At 35.9% G+C, this 21,125-nt stretch overlaps 1 protein-coding gene across 35 annotated transcripts in view; it reads right to left on the reverse strand.

Moving 5' to 3' along the window:
* Positions 1-21,125, reverse strand: part of PPFIA2 (PTPRF interacting protein alpha 2) — a 454,616-nt gene that overhangs the window by 374,556 nt on the left and 58,935 nt on the right. For 34 of the 35 annotated variants that reach the window (XM_070599410.1, XM_070599421.1, XM_070599415.1 and 31 more), the window contains one exon: positions 2,997-3,050. The exons of the other annotated variant lie outside the window; for it this stretch is intronic. In XM_070599410.1, coding sequence (XP_070455511.1) covers positions 2,997-3,050 — 54 coding nt within the window. The remainder of the gene's footprint in view (positions 1-2,996; positions 3,051-21,125) is intronic. 35 annotated transcript variants of the gene reach the window in all.

Consider the following 21,125-nt stretch of genomic DNA (forward strand, 5'->3'; position numbering starts at 1 on the left):
TCTTACCACATATGCAAATTTATTTATACTGACATTTGCAAATTTGATACTTTTTATACAAGCTTGCTATTTGAAAAAATGCAAAATTTACTTTTTTACTAATGCTTCAGAAATAATACTTATTTCTACTCACAGGAAAATTTGCAGTTTTTAAATATACCACTTACATTTAAGGATGTATCTGAGATTTCTCTTATACTAGTAAAGAAATTTCTCCACAACTATGCATCCTTGTGAGAGATCATTCACTCAGCACTCCATATATTCTGTTCAATGAGTACAAATTATAGGAGCTTGAGTTGCTTACCAATGAAAATTTCATCATAGAATGGGTTTAGTAATACATTATAAACATTTATATAAAAGACACGACTTTAGAAATGGATAACAGTATTTAGATGATCTATTAGAAAGATTTTTTGGGGGATGGGGCAAGGAAGATTGGTCCTGAGCTAACATCTGTTGCCAGTCTTCCTCTTTTTACTTCAGGAAGATTGTCCCTGAAGCTAGTAACTGTGACAAGATACCTCTATTTTATATGTGGGATGCAGCCACAGCATGGCTTGATGAGCAGGGTATAGGTCCATGCCCAGGATCGAAATCTTCAAACCCTGGGCTGCTGAAGCAGAGCATGCAAACTTAACCACTATGCCACTGGACCAGCCCCACAAAGACACGTTTTAGAGAAAAGAAAAATAATATAAAATTTCAATGTATTTAGGTTAAGTGTAATTTAATCTGACTTTCAGTTTTCTAACTTGGGGAAAAATCTTACTCTTAAATTACTGAAGTAACTTTATTTTTTTTTTCTTTTAAGATTTTATTTTTTTCCTTTTTCTCCCCAAAGCCCCCCAGTACATAGTTGTATATTCTTCGTTGTGGGTTCTTCTAGTTGTGGCATGTGGGACGCTGCCTCAGCGTGGTCTGATGAGCAGTGCCATGTCCGCGCCCAGGATTCGAACCAACGAAACACTGGGCCGCCTGCAGCAGAGCGCACAAACTTAACCACTCGGCCACGGGGCCAGCCCCTGACTGAAGTAACTTTAGATACTATTACCATTTCACCTTCATACTTAGATTACTGTATATTAAGCTTTAGAACTAAAAAAATGATTTGGTTACATAGCTCCTGGTAATATGCTCTAATAGCTCTTTAACAATAGAAACACTATATTTATGTGTACTCTTAATCCCCCAGATTGCCTAAACTCTTATGTATGCTGAAATTTGCATGGTGTTTTTCACTCTAAGAAAAGTTAAAAAATGAGCACAAGCACTGAACTTCAGAAAACGTAGGTAGCCGTACAAAATACCCATTATCATGGTAGGGCATGACCAAGAGAGAACCTCTATATTCATAATATTATAAATTATATATATGTACATTATATATATGTAATATACACATGTATATATGTAAATTATATATGCAATATATATAATATATTGTATATACTTCACTTTTAGCAACCGGGAATGAAGTTGATTAAGTCTGCCTTCAGGAAACCATCTTTCCTTTCTGTGAATTTTTTCCCCTGCAAGGGGTTTCTTTCAACAACTAGGTTTTATGTCCACTTACTCCTCCATGTTTGGAAACATGCTTTCTTGAAAGGATATGATAAACTATTTTATTTTAACACATAAATAATGGATAAGAGTTTTATTGCCACTTGTAGAAGAGAAATGTTTTGTTTTGAACATGGTAAAAATCTTTTAAAACCAACTGATCTCTAATTGTAGAATTCTTTCAGGAATCAGTGGACAGGCGAGGGAAGTATTTTGAGGAAAATGGATTTACTCTTCTAATAAAAGTTGAATGCTGTGTACAAACACTATGCAAGGCAGCAGGGTGGAATTACATCACATGAGCAGTCACCTACACTGCTTTCATATAGGGCTGGCCATAAATCCTGTCCCTGTGTACTTGCTAGGCTGACTTACATTTCATTTTGTTTTATGCTGCAATGTAATAGGTCCAGGGACTAAATATAAGGAACTATCTGAAGACAATCCTTTTTCCTCAAATAAATTCAGACAATAAAAATAAAAGGAAAAGAAGGAATTAAAATATTGTATGTTGTTTAGTCTAGTTTAGGAGCAAGTTGATGAAGATTAGACAACATCATGAGACAGGAGAGAAGGACCTACAATTGACAGTTATCTTTTTAACACCTCGCTGGTGTTTTAATGTAATTATGTACTTCACCTAGATGCCTAGGTGAAGCGTAGCTAAAAATTGATAACGTTGGGTTCTGTGTGTTCCACATTAAACCTCACAGTGCCAAGTGAAAAGCAAACAGTGATAAAAATTTACGCATTGACTCTCTGCTGAAATAAATTGAATCTTATTACTTTATATCATACGCCATGAGCTCTTGTTTCTACTTCAAACATCAAACCACAGAAATGTTATTTTAATCATTTTCTGAAATAAGACATCACAGAAAGGACTAAAATGTTTCAATACTAGACTATCAAACTCTTCTTATTGTTTAAAAACGACAATCTTTTAAAACTTAAGAACATTTTCTCTAATTTTCTAGAAGCTTCCTGAGTAATGTAGGAAAGAAACAGCAATATCAAGAATCAATACTGTTGATAAAATGGGCTAATAAAATAATTTTTTTCAGTAACTAGAAAACATATTGTAACCCAAATCATACACTCACATTTAGAATGGTAACTCTCAAGTTCCAAAAGGTTTTAACTTTTGGGATAGTCCATTAACATGACATTTAGTATGTACATATTCTGATGTACGTTTATTCTTATTTGAAGAGTCAATACATGGAGATGAATTTTATGAGTTATTAAAACTTTTTAAAACACCAAATGACACCTCAAAGCAAGTTTACACTTTTGCATTGGCTAAACAATAGCTATATATTTCAAAAAGTTACCTACAAGACAAATTGTATACAAGCAACTCTCTGATGATCTGGTGTGTACATAATTCAATTTGCCAATAGTTAAATTTAATGAAGAATCTAACTTACCGGTGGATCAGCCCCCTTAGAACCAGTCAGCCCTCCTGTTAGGGAGTCGATATCCTGAAAAGGGGAGAGGTGTTGATTGTAAAATGCTACTCAACAGCATGGAGAATTTCCCAGTCCCACAGTGTAATATTTTGTTTAGCTACAAACTTAGGGCACTCAGCTACATTTGTCTTGTTTTGTTTGAGACAATCTTGCATGCTGTAATGCTATACCCATAGCCTGTGTCTAAAAATCTAGTTATTCTCTCCAACTCTGTGAAATCATAAAAAGAAAAAATATAAACAGATTAATTATTCTCCAAATATGAAAAGAAAATGGCTGTAGGTGGGAAAGTAGATGTTTTGATCTCTAAGGAGCTGAAGTGAAGGCAGAACACACAAAAAAGGAAATTTATTGAAACTGCAACTTAACATATTATTTGCAAGAATATTAATCCTATGAAAAATGCTTGAGCTACAAAAATTTTATCTGTAGTCCTCTCTATTACTACACATAGAAGATGAAAATATTTAAACAGATATGGCGAGATTAGCTATTCTTTTAAAAAGCCCGATTTCTAACCTCACATCAGTAACCACAGAAGATCACACCTGAGTAGTGATTATAATTGTCAAAGGTATCGTAAATTGAGAAATGGGTGATGCTGTGACAAACTGGAGAGCATGTGCCCTGCCTACAAGGACAACTACAGCTCAGCCATAATTATCATTTGTAGGCCTTTGGTTCCGGGGTTACTAATCATAAGATTTTTTCCAAAAAAGCTAGAATTTCAGGTTTTTAAGTAAAATTTCTCAGGATTCTAACGTTCTGCAACTGTTTTAATTTTTAAATCATCTCCCCAAATGAAAAAAACAAGAACTGTCTGCTCAAAGGCTGCTGGATAGGAGTTTGGGGTTACATTGAAGAGATGCATTTTGGTAAAAAGTTTCTTTCTTGTGACCCTGGTCACTTCTTATCTGTTTGTATCTAGTTGAAAGGATAGGAATGAAGAACCTGCGAAAATATAGTCGCAGAAAAAACCAACGATGAAAGATAACTGCGTCAAGATTGAAGGAAAAGAAAATTAAATACCTATGATCAGAGGAACAGCCAACACCTTGACGTCATTACAAACATGTCTGCTACACATTCACTTAGGATTTAATCACATCATGATTCCCTGTATCTCAAAAATGGAATCTTAACAACAAATATGGGGCTAAAATGAGCACGTGTAGGAAATATTAAAGGCAGGACAGGGGAGAAGGAAGGGATGGTGTGATGACAGTTTCCTTCTGAAGATGCTGCCTTTGAACAGGAACTCAGTGGGTGATAAATTTCTAGATGCATATTTTATTAAGGGCCACAAATGATAAGGCAAATATAAGGAATGTATGCCAAGAAAATTATTAAGTTGTCTTCTCTGAAGTGGATATATTATATGTAATAATTTTCCCTATCCTGTATCCCTTTCAGAAACGACTTCTTCTCCTCCACCATTCAAGCTCTTTAAAGCTTATAAAAATTGCTTCAAACGTTGTAGGAGGCTGCCTGAGAAGTAAGGCAATATAGATTCCGGAAGATATAAAGGTAGGGTCTAAGTCTTGATGCTATCATTTGAGCAATGTTTGAGACTAGATGTTCTTCCCACCTGCCAATTTAAGATAAGTTTCTGGCTCTTGAAAACTGAAAAATTCTGATTAACATGTGTGTATTGTTGATTCTATTTGTAAAAGGCCCTCCCTCCCCATCCTGTTGAAATTCTTTATTCTAACACCATGCACACTGTAAGCAATCAATCCACCTAAATTATTTGATCTTACATGTTCTTTTACATTCCCGTTAAGTCATCGAAGTAACTTATGTCCTTCCATAATAAAAGTAAAGCATGAAACATATTTTTAAATTAGCAAACAAAATTAACATTCCTCTTGAATCCAAAGATAAAACATAATTTTAAAAATTGTTTTAGAATTTTATGAAATGAACTGACATTAGATAGTAAAATGGCTGAACTATTAGATTAACAGAAAATAAACACACAGCCTATTGCACTGTTTGATCATACTCCTGTTGTGACCATGACAAAAAAGTTCTATTCGTGTGAAAAGTTATTCCCAAGTACATTTAAAATGAAAGAAAATGACGTTAAGTACATTTTGAGATAATACATTCCTTCTTAATAGAAAGCCATATAAATTATATTAATAAGAGAAATTTCTGATGGTATCAGAGAGATAACAGAGAAACTGACTCAGAGTAAAAGCATTTTAGCAATTTAGTTAATGCACTTGTCATATTTTTAAAAGTTCTATCATGAGCATTTCTTGCTATTCTAGATAAGTTGAGCCAATTCTCAGATTTCTAAAATTTTATGTCTTCCATAATGGTCATGGTCTTGAGAAAAATAAAGCACAAGTACAGTTCAGAAGATGAATGCAAAAGGCATTGACATTTACGGTTTCTAACATGTTGGATTAAAGCATATTATGAAGTCATGGCTCTAACCAGCATACAGATGTACACTCTTATTCCATCTAGTCATTTAATTTAAAAAATTTTTTTTGAGAATATGTTCTATTTTGAGTATAAATTGAAAAAGAGTGTCCTACTTGGACAGACGCCTAAGTTAAACATGGCTTATCTATCACTTGATGCAAAAGAAATTTTTCAGGTGTGAATAATGAACTTAAGTGTGCATGAATGCATTTATGTGGCAAAATTAATAGGTGAAATAAATAAATCCTTTGAGGGACTCTAAATATAACTAAAAATGAGTCAATCTCTTTAATGGTTATTGAATATTTTATCTACAAAATATAACTGAAATCCTTCACAAATCCGCCTATCTTGTTTTTTAAATGTATTTTATATAGATAGCAACAAAAGGGGACATCAAAAAGTAAAAACATTGATTTCCTAGAAAGTTTTTTAGCTTTCTATTGTAATAATGTTATTTGTTTGATTAAAATATTGAAAATAAACTTTGAGTTTTTACTAGGTTATGGAATTTATTTAACTATGTTATATACCATATTATTTCAGATTTAATAGCTAATAAAATAGCTATTACTTACCAAATATTACTATGTGCCAGGTATATTACTTTGTAACAGCCTTGTAAAGTAGTTATTTCTTCTCCACTTAGGAAGTTAAAAAGCTTACATAACTTACCCAATATCACATAGTTATTAAGAAGCGGGGTTACAAAACATGTGTGTATGATTCCAAATCTGTATTTTTAATACCAGTTGTAGAACAGCTTCCCCCTGGCATCCTGGGGACCTCACATGTATCTACACAGGCCACGTAGGTAAGGCTAAACGATAGGCTGGCTTATGTCTTGGTGGAACATCCTCTGAGCCTCCCACGTACGTGACAAGGCAGGCAGTATCATGAAGAGCTTCCACATGGCTGCTTCTTGCTCACCTCCCTGGCACCAATGAGGCATGGAACTTTCTATCGCACTCTTTCCTGCCCCAGATCCATCTGCAGGCTGTGAAACTGCTTAGGTGTAGTATGGAATTGGCTTCTTCCCCAACACAGCACTCTTGAACGTCTGTCGTCTGGTCTATCCAGTTCAGTGCTGTCCTGTGGAACTAGGGATCAGGGCCAGGACTAGAGTGAGGCAAGTGACATGTCTATGGTGCAAAATTTAGGGAGACATTCATTCTCAGGGTCATGCAAGTGCTGACCCTGAACTTACAGGCTACTGAGAGCAAGTGTCTCCTTAAATTGTGTGCCCTAGGTACCTCATTCTTAGATTTCTGTAAGAGCAGTGTTGGCACTTGCACAACCCTGGGGGCAAGTGACTCCTTAAACTTTGTGCTCTAAGTACCTTACTTGTCTCATCCTAGTCCTGACCCTTTCTAGGGACGGGGAAAGCTAACACCATGCTGCTTTTATTTATGCTGTGAATGTAATGAACTCTAAATCCATTTGGACTCATTGTCTCTTTCCCAGTCAAATCTCTAGAAGTGCGGCAAGACAGCCTGGCACCTGCCCTAAAGCTGCTGTTCAGGGACTACTTGCTGCTTAACGCCAGTATTACATAGCCTTCATTATATGGGTTGCCATCATCTACACAGAACAAAATTTTAAAAAGATCTATTAATTGTATAATCAACTTTATCTCTTAAAAAAAATGTCAAGTAATGAAAGTCTCACTTCTCTCTTCAAGGTGTCCAGTACCTAAGAGATCATTAGCCCGTTCTTGACACAAGCTGCATAGAGTTAGCCTATTTTAATATAGGAAACCTCTGTTCCTCGAATAGAAACCAGTCAAGCCAAGGCTGGCCCATGAATCAGCAGCGTTAAGGCTTGGGAAGGTTGTACCACAGATGTGGTGAGGCATCCACGTCAGAGCTCTAAGTTGCATGAGATTTGAGGGCATCCTGGAGCATGTGTATCACCTCAGCGCAGGTTTAAAACAAACTCCACATTTGTACTGCACTGATGCTGTTGGTTGACCAACTGCATCCCCTCTACATGGTCCCCCGCCGCAAGAGTTGATATATTTTTTCCCTTTAAAGACACTGAATGATGGAGCTCCAGGGATTAATCATGTTGTTTTCAGGGCAATCCATTAAGGTTAGATGTTGTAAGTCCTGCTTCCCCCGTGTGAAGATGGGAAAAAGAAGGATATTGGGATTTGAGGTCTCCCTCAGGGCTGTTCCTAGATCCTTATTTTGATCTCTAAAAAGTAGGATCAGTTATTATGGTCAAAGAAAAGATGTTAAAATAGTTTTGGTATTAAATACATTAAAAATGAAGAAAAAATTCTAGTAAGTTGAATTTAACATTGCACGTGCCATACGACCCAGAACATCTTAAAACCTGATAGTTACATTTAAAGCTAGTATCAAGTTTTACTCTTCCAAAAGGTCATTTTGTATAATATGAAAATACCTAAAACATTATGATATTGTTACCAACTATGGGTATTTTAAAATTTTAGATTTATAATTTGGGGCTATTTTAGAAATTCTTTGGGGAAAGTGATTACATTTCAATATAGAATACATTTTAGTGCATTAAACACTTTATTGAAAAATGTATCAATGTAGTAAAATCAATATGAAATAGTAAAATGTCAACAGTTTTTATTTAATGATTATATTTAAAATTTGCTTCAAGGTCTTTAAAATCATTTGATGAGGTATTTTAAGTTTGTAGAGAAGTTTAAAAAGTTCATATATTCAAAATATCACCCCTTTTATGGAAAAATTCCTCAACACATTCCTCATCTCCTGTTTTCTCTTGATGCAGACTTTTGTCTCCACCATATCACTGCAACCCCTCTTCCCAAGGTTGCCATGACATCTAGTTCACCAAATCCAATTCTTAGTGTTCTCTCATCATTTTTCTTGATCTCTAAGGCACATTTGACACAGTTGACCTTTCTATCCTCCTTGAAATACATTTTTCTCTTGGTTTTCATTTAGTTTCACCCTCTATATGATTTTATTGAGTACTGTGACTTTAAATATCATGCATGTTGATGAATTCTGAATTTACATCTTCATCCTCAATTTATCCTCTGAGATCCATACTGCCAACTCCAAACTCCACTTGGATGTGTTATAGGCATCTAGAACTTAATAATACAAAATCAACCTTGATTTCTACCTCAATTCCTCCCCCAAATTAAGTTCCTGTCCCAGTGCTCTCCATCTTGACATCACCATTCACCCAGTTGCTCAAGTCCAAATTCATCAGCAAATCCCGCCAATCCTATCTTAAAAATATGGCTTGACAAATATAGAATCGTTATGTTGTGCACCCAAAACTAATATAATGTTAATATGTCAGTTATATCTCAATTAAATAAAATATGGCTTGAATCTGATTATTCCTCACCACCCACATCCCTACCATACTAATCCCTTGGACTACATCAGCAAAATTTCTCCCCTGGACTAAAGAAACAGTTCCTAACTGTTGTCCCTGCATCTATTCTTTTCTCCCCCTCCCCCACATTCTCCATACAGCAGTCAGAAGTATCTATTCAAAATGCAAGTTAGATAGCCATTCTGACCAACGTGAGGTGACACCTCATTGTGGTTTTGATTTGCATTTCCCTGGTGATTAGTGATGTTGAGCATCTTTGCATGTATCTGTGAGTCATCTGTATGTTTTCTTTGGAAAAATGTCTATTCAAGTCCCCTGCCCATTTTCTCACTGGATTGTTTATTTTTTTATATTGAGTTGTATGAGTTCTTTATATACTTTGGATATTAACCCCTTATTGGATATATCATTTTCAAATATCTTCTCCAATTCAGTAGGTTGCCTTTTACTTTTGTTGATGATGGTTTCCCTTGCTGTGCATAAGAAGACAACAAATAACAAGTGTTAATGAGCGTGTGGAGAAAAGGGAAACCTCATGCACTGTTGGTGGAAATGTAAATTGTTGCAACCACTATGGAAAACAGTATGGAGATTCCTGAAAAAATTAAAAATGGAAGTACCATATGATCCAGCAATTCCGCTTCTGAGTATTTACCTGAAGAAAACAAAAACACTAATTCTAAAAGATTTATACACTCCTGTCTTCATTGCAGCATTATTTACAAAAGCTGAGATAAGGAAGCAACCTAAGTGTCCATCAATAGATGAATGGATAAAGAAGATAAAGAAGATGTAGTGTGTGTGTGTGTATATATATATATATATATATATATATATATATACACATATGTACTACATATAGATGTATTGTATACACACATACACACACACACAAACACAATGGAATATTACTTAGCCATTAAAAAGCCAAAATATCCACATTGTGCCATTTGCAGCAATATGGATGCACATAGAGGATATTATGCTAAGTGAAATAAGTCACAGAGAGAAAGACAAATACTGTATGATTTCACTTATACGTGGAATCTAAAAAATTTTTAAAAAATGATAAACAAAATAAAACAGACAGACTCTTAGATACAGAGAACAAACCTGTGGTTGCCAGAGGGGAAGGCAGTGGAAGGTTGGGTGAAACAGGTGAAGGGAATTAAGAGGTACAAACTTTCAGTTATAAAATAGATGTCACAGGGATATAATACACAGCATAGAGAATGTAGTCAATAATATTGTAATAACTTTTCATGGTGACAGATGGTTACCAGACTTATTGTGCTGATCATTCGTAATGTCAAATCACTATGTCATACACCTGAAACTAACATAATATTGTACATCAACTTTACTTCAATTAAAAAAAATGCAAATTATGTCAGATTACTCCCCTGGTTTTCCATCAATCTTAGAAAAAAATATAAACTTATTACTATGTCCTGGAATCCCCTGTGGTGATCTGCCTTTGGTCATTTCTCTTATCCCATCTTTTGCCATTCTCTCTCTCTCTCATGCCACCCGAGTCACATTGGCCCCATTGCTATTCCAAAAACAGTCCAAATATGGCTCCCATCTCAGGGCCTCTGTGCATGCTTTTCCCGCTGCCTAGGATGCTCATTCCCTAGATACCCTTCCAGTTAACTCACTTCATTTATATCTCAGTTCAAATATCAAAATCTCAGACAGATTTTCCCTAACTGTCTACATCAATGATGTGTCTACCTGCAAACAAATGGCAAACTTAAAAGCATTACAAAAGAGCATTTAATAAAAGGATACTTTATGGAGGCAAGGATGATTTAATGGACCCAGAGGAAGAGTGAAGCACAGGGACTAGCAACAGCTGGAAGCCATAACCACCCCTAAGCCTAAAGATGTAGGTAAAAGAACAATATTGTCAAGAGTCCAGCAAGAGGTGATCACTTCTCAACATCTAGAACAGCTTTCTACACAGTGGGGGCCCAATAAATACTTTTGGAATGGATGATGAATGACTGAATGAATAAACCATGTAATACCTTTTTTACATATAAAAAAGCTGAGGCTCAAATGAAGTTTGTCTCATTTTTGTATAAATGTATCACTTTGAAAGTATGGCTCAAGGCAATAGTGTTTACACAACAAATCTTTATAGAATGCCTGAATAAACAAACTATTGAATGACTTGCCTAAACACAGGTGGTAAATGGGGAAAGAAGCGTTGAAATTCCAAGTGTTATAACCCCAAGCCCAGTGTACCTTCTATTTCATTATACACCAAAATGAGACATCCTCCTAAAAGAAAAGGCACTCAATTCTGTATTTATCTCATCTTGAGGCAATAAATTTCTATATATTCCACGGTTTCTAGTTCATGAGAAGGAAAATATGCAAAATGATTTAATAGACAATAAACATTACATTAAATTTATCTTCTCGTGAAATACTGTCAATACTTTAAAGACCTGATACCTTAATCATCATTCAATGAATAAATCAAAGCTTGAAAACTCTATCTAACATATGTGCTTAGTATTAATAAACAGTTGAAATACATTAAACTAAAAGTCAATAGTTTACTCTTATGTAACATCTCATAGCGTGTAGGACCACAGCAATGGGAATGAGTAACAGCAAGAAGATGAAATTTCTTTTGAAAAATCATTCAGTTTTTCACTTAATGCTTAAAAGAAACAATCTTTCATCACAGAACACCAGCTCCTTGAGGCAAGCGTCCAAATAATGAAGCTGAGTTTGTTAATGAGGCATCTTCCTGCTCTACCAGACTTAAGCTGTTAGTGTTTCCTTGGCAACTTTACAGGGTAAATTTCCTGGGAGGCAGAGAAGGAGGAAACACACACAACCAATTTTATAAATCTTCTTTCCAATGGAAGCCAGAAGGAGCCTTATTTAGTAATTCTTTAAATTTTTTTAAAAATGGAAAATAACTACACTTTTACTTTGAGCATAGTCCAACCCAAATCTGAATTTTCCTTGAGCCACACAATTAATTTCTTCAAAAAAGAATGATTGAGCATCTGTCGTGACTGAGGCACTGTGCTGGATGCAGAGAGCATGATGATGAATAAGTCAAGGTCACAGCTTTCAAAGAGTTCAGCGTCTAGTGGGGAGTCAGAATGACAAAGACAATTTAGTCAACAAACATACAGAGTACACATAATAAGCACAAGGCACCACACTGAATCTGGTGTGTGGAATCCAGGGTCTATGACACAATCTCTGACTTCGAGGATCTTTCAAAGTGTTTTTCAATTGGCAGAACAACATGAGAAAAAATTCTGAGAAATAAGCTGTTAAAATTACAACACATAGGAGTTGTAGGGGTAAATTTTACCAGGTGAAAAGAGTTGGAGTTTTGCCGGAATTGTATTTCGTTTTGGAATGTATACTGGGTAAGCCTGTCCTAGGAACTTGTGTGGGTAACGCAATAGTTAACATTTATTGAGCATTTACTGTACCATACACCATGCTAAGAGCTCCATTGCCTCATTAAATAGCACCCCAGCTCTTTTACCTGTTACTATTTTGACCATTTTCAAGATGACGAAACTGAGTCTTCAAGAGTTCAAATGATTTGATAATCATTTGATTATCATACAGTTAATAGGTGTTCAGATCTAGACAGGCTGACTCCACAAGCAATGATTTTCAACAATTATGCTCTCTTGAAAAGTTGAGGTGTGAAAATAAACAAGGAAGATTTCTTGGCATGCCACACAGTGACATACGAGAAAACGTATTTGTTCAATATTTGTAGGAGAAAGGAATGGAATTGCAAGCAAATTTTTCTGAGGTGAGACATATTCTCTGATGGGAAAAAAATATATCCCTGTTTTACCTACAGATATGAGAGTTAATGCCACTGGATTTAGCAAAAAAGTAAAATTCTAAAGATTTTTGCTAGATATTTCAAACCATTCTCCTCCAACTCAAACTTAAACCAGAAATCTAATACGTATCAAAGACACAACTGTGTCAGTGTTGCTTGGAATAGGGTTGTCTGAAGAAAGTGCCGAAGAGATTTAAGGTTCTTCCTTTCCCATAGAGTGCCCTCTTTGAAGCACTTTTCTTTATGAATTTTTTGTGCTGCGTTTTTTTTTTCTGTTCCCTTCTATATGGCTAAGGTGATAAAAAGAACCTCTTGCTAAATCCTGGCTCAGTCTCAGTCAGCTCCTCTTTGACAGCTTTTACACATTGATGCATCCTTGTTATCTCAAACTCAATATGTCCAAATCAGACATCATCTCCTCTCCTCCTCTGCCATTACCATGGCCAATTGTCTCCCATCCAATTTCTTCTCCAAGCACTTATCTCTGTTTGCATTTCCAATAAAGAGTCAGTCACCCAATCCAGACTTCTGGGGGTTAATGGAGCCTTCTCTCATTTTAGTATCCATATACCAAGCCAGTCAATTTTTCCTTCTAAATATCTGCTCAGCTCAACCTATTCCCTTCTTTTAATTACCACTGCATTTACTTTTTTAGTTCAAAGCCTTATTTTTTTTCACCCATCCCTGGGTTTCTCCAAAATATCTTTTTTGAGTTATTTTTTCCACTTTCACTATAGTATGATCTCTTCTCTAAGGAAACGGTTCTCAAAGCGTGGCCTGGGGACCAATAGCATGAGTGTCACCTGGGAACTTGGAAATGCATTTTCTTGAGCCTTCCCCTAGTCCTGCTGAATCAGAAACCCTGTGTTTAACACGCCCTCCAAGTAAGTTTGATGCAGACTGAGGTTCAAGAACCTCCGCACCAGAATGATGTGTTTCAAATGCAAATACGTATGGGTTACTCCTATGCTCAAAATTCTTAATAATTCTCCCATTCTTCTTAGGAAGAAAAAATATCAAGCATCTTTATGCATGAGGTCTTTCATTCCACAGTTCTGGACTACTTTTTTCATTTCGCCTTTCACCACTTCCTCAAAGGAAACCTTGTACTCCTATCACAGTGAACCCTGTACTTGTTTAGTGGCAAGTATTTTCTTGCTTCTGCACCACAGATCCTTCTGCCTAGAAAGCCACCCCCCTTCTCTGGATAAATCTTACTCATCCTTTGAGAAGCATCCCAGGCATCACCTCCTCTCAGGAGACTTTCCTGACTCCCTCAGGCTAGGGTAATAGTTCTGTTGTTACTTCCAAGGCATCTTGCACTTAACTCTATCACAAGTCTTACTCACCATTTTATAATTGTCATTTTACTCATCTGTCTTTCCCATTCACCTCCTCAATTAGCCCTATAATTTCCATGTGTTTCTATAGCTTTGGTTTCTATAAATTTTTCACCAGTCATTTTTAAATATATAATTTTTAGTCTTCCTACTAAAAATCAACCAATGTTTTTGCTGTAGAGGAGGAAACACTTATTGAATAAAACTCATACCATCAACCTATATACAATTTATTCCTCTTTCAATGTGTGATATCTGACATTGCATGTCTATGTACCATGGTGGGCAGCTTTAAGCCTGTTTGAAATGTGTTTAGCAACTGAGAAGAAGATTCAATATTTAAAGGGAGATATCAGTGTTATAATCCTAGATAGACACAATTTATGGGAGATTTACCTATCAGCCTTTGCTGGTTGAGAGTAAGAGGCTTAATTACTGTGATCTTAATTTACAGTTAAACTCCAATTATATGATGCTTGATCTTCACCTGACGAAAAACACAAGTAAATAAGTAAGAAAAAATACAATACCCTACCCTTTTAAAAAAACACATTTTATTTTTAACTCAGTAAATAATAGTCTGAAATACTTACTGGGTTAAAAAAAAAAACCTGGAGATTATCCTATTTGATGTGATTTTTTTTTTAAATTAAAGGCAAAAATACATCTGTCTTTTCCAGCTGTTTTTATCTGCAATTCCACTGAGTAAAGTACATTAAAGCCATTTATCATTTTGACTTATAAATAACTGCAAGGAAGAATTTCAACCGAAAACAAAAACAGAGGAAATAGTTTGTTAAAAATATATATGTATTCTTCACAGAAATAGAACAAAGAATACTAAAATTCATGTGAGGCAACCAGAGACCCCAAATTGTTAAAGTAACTCTGAGGAAGAAGAACAACGCTGGAGGCATCACAATCCCTGATTTAATGTACTACAAGGCCATAGTAATCAAAACAGCATGGTACTGGTACAAAAACAGGCACACAGATCAACGGAACAGAACTGAAAGCCCGGAAAGAAAACTGCACATCTACGGATAGCTAATCTTTGACAAAGGCTCCAAGAACATACAATGGAGAAAAGATAGTCTCTTCGATAAATGGTGTTGGGAAATCTGGACAGCCACACGCAAAAGACTGAAAGTAGACAATTATCTCAGGCCATACACAAAAATAAACTCAAAATGGATCAAAGACTTGAAGATAAGTCCTGAAACCACAGGGCCAATAAGCACATGAAAAGATTTTCAACATCACTAATCATCAGGGAAATGCAAATCAAAACTATACTAAGATACCAAGTTACATCTGTTAAAATGGCTATAATCACTAAGACTAAAAATAACAAATGTTGGAGAGAATGTGGAGAAAAGGGAACCCTCATACACTGCTGGTGGGAATGCAAACTGGTGCAGCCACTATGGAAAACAGTATGGAGAGTCCTCAAAAAACTAAAAATAGAAATACCATATGACTCAGCTATCCCACTACTGGGTATCTATCCAAACAACTTGAAATCAACAAACCAAAGTGACCCCCATGTTCACTGCAGCACTATCACAATAGCTAAGGCACGGAAGCAATCCAAGTGCCCACCAACTGATGATTGAATAAAGAAGATGTGGTATACACATATACAATGGAATACTGCTCAGCCATTAAAAAAAAGGCAGAACCATCCCATTTGCAACAACATAGATGGACCCGGAGGGTATTATGTTAAGCGAAATGAGCCAGACTAAGAAAGACAAATACCGCATGACTTCACTCATATGTGGAAGATAAACACACGGACAAAGAGAACAGTTCAGTGGTTACAAGAGGAAGGGGGCTAGCAGGTGGGTACATGGCATGAAAGGGAACACTTAAATAGTGACGGACAAGAAATAATGTACAACTGAAATTTTGCAATGATGTAAACTATTATGAACTCAGTAAAAAAAATGTATATGAAATAGATATGTCTAATAGATATCTAACTGTATCTCTCTTGCTAGATGTTAGGTATTAGGCCAATTACTATAAATAGTGTTTAAGGTAATCAGGAGAAGTTGGTAATAAAACAGATGAAATATTGTTTTTTAGGAAGATTAGCCCTGAGCTAACATCTGCCGCCAATCCTCCTCTTTTTGCTGAGGAAGACTGGCCCTGAGCTAACATCCATGCCCATCTTCCTCTGCTTTATATGTGGGACGCCTATCACAGCATGGCCTGCTAAGTGGTGCCATGTCCACACCCCGGATCCGAACCAGTGAACCCTGGGCCGCCAAACCGAATGTGAAAACTTAACTGCTGTGCCACCAGGCTGGCCCTGAAAACAGATGAAATATTTTCAAACTCATTAAGTTCACAATTTCAGAAAAGTTTAGCATGGGGTTTTCAGCTAAATATTCAGTATTTCATGCTCATACCTTAATTTTGAAAATACTCGCCATGGAGGAATCAGACAGAGGTTGAGGGAGAGATGAGAACTTGAAAAACAGCATTTAGTAACACTATCTATAATCAGATACGCAAAAATTTTCAGAAAGAAGTGTAATTTGAATCTAAGGGATATGCAGACAAATTCCCTTTGCGTTGCTGTTTTCTTTGGGGAAAAAAATTCAAGTTCTACATCACGAGAAGTAAATTTCAAGTTCATTTCCTCTTTCTTCTGTTTTTGAAATGATGAACGATAATTATAATGGTAACCAGAAATAGCAATAGAACATATGCCTTCTCTATTTTTCTTCTGGGCAGCTCCATTTCAATTGATTTTCCATTTCAATCCATTCAATTGATTCTACCAGGATTCTGATATGAATCAATGTTTGCAATATAAATACCACATTTTCAAAATACTATTAAATGAATGGAAATGAAACTGACTAAAATCAGAGCATAAAATGCACAGATGTTATGCTACTGAACTAACCGAGACTATAGCATAATGCGAGCATCTTCCAACCTGGAGATTTAGAGTCAGTGATGGAATGTTCTCTGGTCAATATATGTTCTACAGACAATTTCGTTTTTTTCTATTCATCAGATCAAGTTCCTAAAAAAACTCCAAGCTTCCAACTTTACAATATGCTTTGATTTACTAAGATTAATTTAGAATATTTTGTATTCAGATCTCTCCTTTCCTTAATATTTCTGAAATATATTTTTCATTATGTATTATTCCTCCCAAATGTAACTGACAGCATTCAACTGAGCCACAAAGCCAGGTAAGAATTCCAAAGTGCATAGAATGCTAAATCTCTTGAAATTAGTACAGTTCGAATACGTGAATACTCAAAAAAATGTGAATATTTCTCTTGCTTGAAGCCACCCGGACAGAAAAATGCAGACAGTCCTCACTTTGCACGGTACCGTGTTAACCAAAACTGGTGAATATAAGAATCATGCCCTGGCTTTGCATGGCTCTGTGGTAAGTCAGTCACTGTGTAAAGCAAAGACACGGCTCCTCTGGTTGTGACATGTGCTGGCTGCAGTTAACACAGTACCACGCAAAGATCAGTCTTTATTCCTTTGCCTCCAGCATCCCCCAAACTAGGTTGTGAATCCTGAACGCATAATGCATTAGCTATATTCAGCCCAATATTAAAATTGGAATCTTTCTCAATTTTAGCTTGGCCCAAAGGCAAAGAACAATGCTATGGTGACAAGCATCCCCACATCCTCAAGCAAAGAACTATACCAGGTCATGCTAAAATACTGTAAAAAAAGAGTCTACCAGAATTGATAAGCGTCTTCTCTTAATGAGGGCATTATTGGCATATAGGGTAGGAAAAGGGTTTTTTAAATAAATATTTTATTACAATAAGAATATTTAACATGGGATCTATCCTCAATAACTTTTTAAGAGCACCATGCGCAATATACTACTATAGGCACAATGTTATACAGCAGGTCTCTAGAACTTATTCATTTTGTATAACTGAAAGTTTATACTTGTTGATTAGCAACTCTTCATTTTCCCTTCTCCATACCCGCTGGAAACTGCTACTCTCTGCTTCTATGACTGACTATTTTGTCTACTTCATATAAGTGGAATCACGCAGAATTTGTCCTTCTGTGACTGGCTTATTTCACTTAGCATAATGTCCTCAAGATTTATTCATGTTGTTGCATTCGGCAGGATTTCCTTCGTTTTTTAAGGCTGTATAATAAATATTCCATTGTGTGTATGTGTACGTATATATTATATTTGTGTGTGTGTATACCTACCACATTTTATTTATTCATTCATCCATTTAGGTTTTTTCTACATCTTGGCTGCTGTGAATAGTGCTGCAATGAACATGCGAATGCTAATATCTTTCCAAGATTCTGATTTCAATTCTTATGGATAAAAAGTCAGAAGTGGGATTAATAGATCATATGTTACTTCTATTTTTAATTTTTTGAGGACTCTCCATATTGTTTTTCATAGCATCTGCACCATTTTGCATTCCCATCAACAGTGTACAAGAGTTACAATTTCTCTACAACCCCACCAACGTCTGTTGTCTTCTTTGTGTATTGTACAGTGTCTTTGCTTTTCAGGATGTTTAGCATCTTCAGACATGGGCACCAAAGCCTATCCCTGTTTCTCACTCCCAAACCCCAAAACTCACACACATATATACACACACGTGTGACACAAATTTATTCTCCTACGGTTCCAGAGGTCAGAAGTCTAAAGATCAAGGTATTGGCAGGGTTGTTTTCTTTCTGGAGACTTTAGAGGAGAAGCTATTTCCCTGACTTTTCCAGCTTCTAGAGGCCACCTGTATTCCTTACTCATGGTCTCTCTCCCCATCTTCAAAGAGCATTACTCCAATCTCTGGTTCCTTCACATCTCCTTTTTCTAACTCTAACCCTGTTGCCTCCTTCTTACAAGGATGTTTATGATTACATTGGACCCACCTGGGTAATTCAGGACAACTCCTCATCTCAAGATCCTTAAACATATGTGTAAAGTTGCTTTTACCATGTAAGGTAACATATTTGCAGGTTCTCGAAATTAACATGTGGACGTCTTTGGTGGATCGTTATTCAGCCTACCACAAAGGGATATTAAAAATGTAAGCCAAAGTAGGCTTGGCCTGAATCACAGGAACTATAAGGACACCTCAGACTCAAAACAAACAACACTTTTTTGACCAGTCCAGCTAGGAGTGACCTCTCCATCTACTGAACATCTATTGTATTTATTTTCATGTACATATTACCTCATATCATCATTCTATGTGTTTTCTTTCCATATAAATTCTAACTCTCTTAGCAGAGATTTCCCTGTATCTCTCTGTGTTCTGTAGGCTCTCAATAAATATGTTGCTTCAAAACACCTCAAGCACTGGAAAGATGCTTGAAGCAGGCAGTTGCCTATATGGTGGAAGCAAGGCCTTCCTAAGGCCTCTGCCAAAAAGTATCCCCTTTCAGGTGCCGGTAGCTGAAATTCTCCCATTATACATTATTCTTCTATTCGAAAGCATTGAAACCTAAGGCATAATTTTAAAATAACGCATTATTGACATTAGTCACTAACACTCAGTGAATCGTTTCAACAGATTCTACCCAATCTTAAGCACCTCCACTGCAAACTCATTGGGAGGAAGTACATTAAGTTACACATTCTGTTACTGTCCACATTGCATTTGTCAAGTGTCTTGCACATAAAATAAGATTACTTCAACAAGCACCTAGTGATGAATAATAGCTCAAAGCAAAGTTTAATCAGTCATGGGAAGGTGATAAGTAATTTCAGACCAGAGGTAACCCCCAGGGAGAGAGTTCCGTAAGAGGAAAATTATCAAGGAGGGAAAGAAAAGCAAAAGATACATTTCACTTACTTTACAATATTGTCTAAGAAGTCTTTGGAAACTGTGTTAGGAAGACTCTAAAATAGGTTTCAATGACCCCATCTCCTGGAATTCACGCCCTTGTGTAATCCTCTCCCCTTGAGTGTGAGCTGGACTTAGTGAAAATATGCTAAAGTGATGGGACGTCACTTCTGAGATGAAGTTACAAAAAACTGTGACACCTCTCTATCTTTCTCTCTCTTTCAGAACCCTCTAGATGAAGCTGCCACGTTGTGAGCATCTCTATGAGGAGGTCCACGTGGTGAGAAATGAATGCCTCATGCCAACAACCAACCAGAAGTGAAGCTTCCCCTATCTGAGCCTGAGATGACTGCAGCCCTGGACTAATACTTTACAGCTTTGTGAGAGATCTTGAGTCTGAGGACCCAGCTAAAATGTACCAAATCCCTGCTCACAGATACGTAAGACAATACATGCTGTTGTTTTAAGCCAGTAAGTTTTGAGGTTTACAAAACTTGTGATTGTTTACACAGGAATAGATTACTAATACAGTAAATAAATTCAGTTTTCATACATTTCTAATCTACCATTCAATTTTATATATTCCCATATAAGTGCTCACTATAAGACAAAAATATTTCACAGGATTAAACGTTTTATCCCAGTGAATCCATAAAAGAAATAAGCATTTTTCTTGTTCTGGTTTTTATGCATTTGTACAACTCTAATTATAATTCTAAAAACAAAGCAATGTTGGGGGGAAAACGCTAAGTGATCAATTGATTGCCTGCATTGTTGATAATTATCAGCATGAATCATGAAAAAGTATGCATAACTCAAAATATATCTTTTTCTAAACACATTTCCATTGTCTTGGCCATTTCTGAATATTTAAGGATTTTTAGATTCCTAAGAAAAACATTTTTTGTGGTGATTAATATGAGTTTGAGTTTTGACACCTCAAAACCTTATAACTATCAGTTATGATATGGAATCCTATAAAGAAAAAGCAACTTCTTTTCAATTATGTATGAATGACTTGGTCAAACTGACACAGAAGAATGTTTAAAAAGCACTGTGATTTTTAGCTGCTGAATATACCATCATAGCAGATGACTCATACTTTATTTTTAACCTGAGATATTTACAACATAGATTAAAAATACTCCTCATTCAATATCTGACCACATAATAAAATTACGAACATATCCATCCAATTCATCTCCACCTAGTGCTTTAATATTCAGGCGGTTTAAAAGCATCCTTTTGAGGGGGCACTATAAAGTATATAAAGTATTCTTTAAATTCCATATAAAGAATTGTC

Source organism: Equus przewalskii, chromosome 29, assembly GCF_037783145.1.
Source record: "Equus przewalskii isolate Varuska chromosome 29, EquPr2, whole genome shotgun sequence".
NCBI classification, from domain to species: domain Eukaryota; kingdom Metazoa; phylum Chordata; class Mammalia; order Perissodactyla; family Equidae; genus Equus; species Equus przewalskii.